At 36.0% G+C, this 4,450-nt stretch overlaps 1 protein-coding gene across 1 annotated transcript in view; it reads right to left on the minus strand.

Moving 5' to 3' along the window:
- HIBADH (3-hydroxyisobutyrate dehydrogenase) overlaps positions 1-4,450 on the minus strand; it is a 133,260-nt gene that overhangs the window by 19,786 nt on the left and 109,024 nt on the right. The window contains exon 5 of the mRNA XM_003788532.3: positions 182-315. Within this exon, the coding sequence (XP_003788580.1) occupies positions 182-315 (134 nt within the window). The remainder of the gene's footprint in view (positions 1-181; positions 316-4,450) is intronic.

Genomic DNA, 4,450 nt, shown 5'->3' on the forward strand with positions numbered 1-4,450 from the left:
AAATTGGCTGATATCCGTTCATACTAGGAATAATGGAAAACTACTTTATTTCAAATTTAAGAAAATCTGAGCAAAGAAAGTCCATAGGTTAAAGACAGTAAAGAAGAATAAAGTATAGTCGAGAAAGAGAAACTCAAAACAATTTTATACTGAGTCAAGGTCATTGATGTGAAAATGTTACCTGCCCAGTCCCAACAGCTCCACAATATACCACATTGGAGCCCATGCACCCCAGCAACTCTTGGGCAGCAGCAAATTCGTCTTCAACTCCTCCTACCATAAAAGTGAGGTTCCCCGACCGAGCTGCTCCTACACCTGAATCGTTTGGGGGATAAAGAGATAGAAACAAAAAGATACATTTCTTAAAATATTTAAGTAGATAATAAAAATTAGAGACAATTCCCAAACCAAATGAAATCATCCAAATTGTATTTATGCTAGGCATGTGTGAGACACTAAATTTTTACAGAAATATTTCAGTAATCAAGTCATCATTCATGTTAATCACAAACCAAAAGAGATACACAGATTCAGTTGAACTCGCATTCTCAATTCATCTTAATCACTGTGGCACAATCATGGCAAACAAATATGAGAATTTGAAATGTAAATGTTATTATTCCCATGCCTCTATTATTCTAAGAAACCTATTTAGTAATACAAAACATATTATTTCATATAAAAGAAAGCATACAAACAAGTTACCTGGGCCCTGACCAACACAGGAGCAGCCAGAGGGATCTGCTGCCCACACTGGGATTTGGGGGTCTCTGGCTCACTTGCTTACTCTCCAAATACTATCTACAGAGGAGATTAACAAAGAGAGACCTGGCTCTTTGTCACATAAGCAAGTAGGCATTTCAGATGGTAAGATTCTGGGTTTTAAGGTAAAGAAAACTGTAGTTTATTTAGTCTGATTATTCTCATGTACACTTTCCTACATTATTTGATTTTTCTTTTCCTTCCTGCTATATACATTTCGGGCAATATCTAGTGATATGAGCAGGAAGAAGAAATAGAACACTGGTTTGGCTACTCCTTAGTAGCTTTTATCAAAGGCCTAATAGATGTTCATTGAATCAAATGATTAGGAAACAACTTCTAGTTTAGCACAGAAAACACGGCCTGGACTTGTGCTAAAAAAGGTAAGGAGAAGCTTCATGCATCGAAATTTTTATTAACTATAAAGTAAAATCAAAAGTATTGTTACCATTTTTAGTAATCACAGAAACCTTAATTCATAATTTTCAAGTTAAGTTTTTATTGTTTAAAACTTCCCAGGAAAGTATGTGAAAGAGCTATATTAGTACAATATTTGACGTAAGTTTCTGAATCAAACCTGGCCATTAGAATTGACAGCTGCGGGAGGGGGATTCGTGGGTTCACTTCTGTGGTTCATCTTACAAGGGTACAAGTGAATCTTTCTATGAGTAGAATATGAACGTTTTAACACAATAACTAAGAAAATACGTGAAGGCTATGTTAACCAGTTTGATGGAAGTGTTTCGGATTGTTCGTGAAAACACCACACTGTACCCCAGAAGTGCATTAATGTACAGTTACTAATCAATTAAAAAAAAAAAAAAGAACTGACAGCTGCAGGCCAGGTGGGGTGGTTCATGCCTATAATCCTAGCACTTTGGGAGGCCAAGAAAGGAAGACTATTTGAGGATAGGGAGTTCAAGTCCAGCCTGAGGAAGAATGAGAGACTCAGTCTATAAAATGTGGTGGCATGTGCCTGTAGTTCCAGCTACTCAGAAGGCTGAGGCAGGAGGATTGCTTGAGCCAGGTGTTCAAGGCTGAGGCCACTGCACTCCAGCCTTATCTTAAAAAAAAAAAAGAATCTCTACAAGTAATGAGTTGCTTTTGCATTTAATTTATTCAATGAAATACAGTTTTTACACAGTGGAAAAAGCCCACGTGAAGAGATCTCTCTTTCATTCAAATTATGAATATTTTGCTATTGCCAAATAAAGCAGCTTTCTATTTTATGATTCATATGATTTTTAACCAATTATTAAGAGCATGAGAAGTCAGCATTATGTTAGCCAAACAATCTTGGAAAAGTGAGTACCCACATATTCAGATTATTAAATTACGTTATTTAACAGTATCTTCAGACACACTTTGGAACAGATTCTAAATCTATTTAGAATTCTAAGAAAGAAAGACCCAATTCTAAAAAAATGCTTTTCAATAAGCCAATTTTTGTCATTTGAACATTTTCTGTTATTTTGTTAAATTGTTATTTCTAATTTACTTCACGAAGACCTGTGATGTGAACCACTAATGTTTTATAATTTTTTGCGCAATTTCTACGGCCGTTTTTCATTCAAACCATATAACAACCCTTACTCCTAATCCTGTTTATCTTACCTTGAGAAATTAAGTAGACATTTAAGTCAAAGCTTACAAATAAATCTAACACTATCCATCACAGATCAATAGCTTTATATCTAGATTACAGACTGCTAAATAGCTTCAGAGAGCCATTTATTAAAGAAAAATTAATGCTGACAATGGTTCTCAGCTGGTTAGTCTTTTGACAAGTGTACTTTTTCACTTGTTCAAACACATATTTTAAAAATAAGAAATAAGTTACTCAAGCAAATGAAGACCACAAAACAAAAAATAATTTCTCCTTTAATTAAGAGGTTCCTGGTAGTTCTACTCTTTTATCCTATCAATGTGGTATAATTATTTCTGATTTTATCAGAACCTTTATCCCAATATAAAGATCTGACTAAAATGGGTAATTCTGAAGTTCTGGTATTCCTTGGAACCAAATCCTAACTTCCTACACATATTCTTTAACCAAAAACACTATCAAGCCTATTCCCATTGCAAAGGGACACCTACGTTGTCCCAAAATAAATGTAAGTATTCTGAACTGAAGAAGGAACATCTAGAAGGCTAGAACTCTGAAGCTATGTAAGACATTTTATGGATTTCAGAAGACATTGTATAGATTTTATTGCTACCAATACTTAACAAATTTATTACACTGCCATGCCATTTTAATTTTAATCCATTTTCCAAAATAGGAAAACAAAGAATGCACTCAGGTAGCTGCTAGAATACTGGGGAAAATATTTATTTTATCTCATATTGTTGTAACTGTTTAAACAAAACCAAAATACACCCTGTGTGTAATTCTGTTATGCACTTATCACACCTTATTAAAATAGTTGATTTTCTTACCTTATTCCTTCATTAGCCTGTAAGCTCCTACAAGGTCAGCATTCCCATTATCTACACAGTACATGATATATTCAACAGACAGTTGTTTAGTAACCAAACTAATAATGATGGTAGAAAGAATAAAGGATCTGGAGATGTAATACTGAGTTTGGGAGATGTGCTACTTGTTGGCTGTGTAATTTTTTTTTTCTTTTTTGAGACAGAGTCTCATTCTGTCACTCTGGGTAAAGTGTCGTGACATCATCATAGCTCACAGCAACCTCAAACTCTTAGGCTCAAGAGATCTTCTTTCCTTTAGCCTCCCAAGTAGCTGAGACAATAGGCACCCATTACAGTACCCAGATAATTGTTTTTTTCTAATTTTAGTAGAAATGGGCTCTTGCTCAGGTTGGTCTCAACTCTGAGCTCAATCACTCCACCAGCCTGAGACTCCCAGAGTGCTAGGTTACAGGTGTGAGCCACCCTGCCCAGCAGGCTATTTGATTATAAAGAAATTACTTAGCTTCTGAGTCTCAACATAAGAAATGGGAAAAGCATTAATAACTTCTTCACAGATTCACTGTGAATATATGAATGTATCTTGAAAAATAAAAATGCTACTTAAATGTAAGGGCTTACTACTTTACAACTTGAGTTTGTAAAGTGGATGTTTTCCTATTTAGTTATACAAATCACTGTCTTCCCTAAAATAATTTTAGTCTCTCTTGCTAAATATTAGCTGGTTTGGGCTAAAACAGACAATAGAAGCAGACTGGCCCAGGTTGAAAAATACTATAGTGGTCCATAGCTAGTGATGTTTGAAGACCTCTTACGAAATACTTCAATGGCACCCTGGTATACGAGAAAGAAACAAGAAATCTGTGTTTATTTTATCAACATAATTAAATGGGTACCCACTCAGTACCAGGCCCTGTAGCAAGCCTTGGTATAAAGAATGAATCACACGTGTCCCTGCTGCTAAGAAGCTATACACTTGTAATCCAGCCATTTCTCTCCTTGTCTGTCACTACCACCACTTCTTACTTACATTGCTGTAATAGCCTGTGACTTGATCTCCCTTTAGCTGTTCCCTCCATAGTCTACTGTCCATATTATAGCCACAAGAATTCTCTTAAAACACTGATCTGGCTCAGCGCCTGTGGCTTAAGCAGCTAAGGCACCAGCCACATACACCTAAGGTGGCAGGTTCAAATCCCCAGCCCGGGTCCGCCAAACAACAATGATGGCTGCAACCAAAAAATGGCCGGGC

The sequence above is a fragment of the Otolemur garnettii genome, unplaced genomic scaffold, assembly GCF_000181295.1.
Source record: "Otolemur garnettii isolate 467f Iridium unplaced genomic scaffold, OtoGar3 scaffold00028, whole genome shotgun sequence".
In the NCBI taxonomy this organism is placed as follows: Eukaryota; Metazoa; Chordata; class Mammalia; order Primates; family Galagidae; genus Otolemur; species Otolemur garnettii.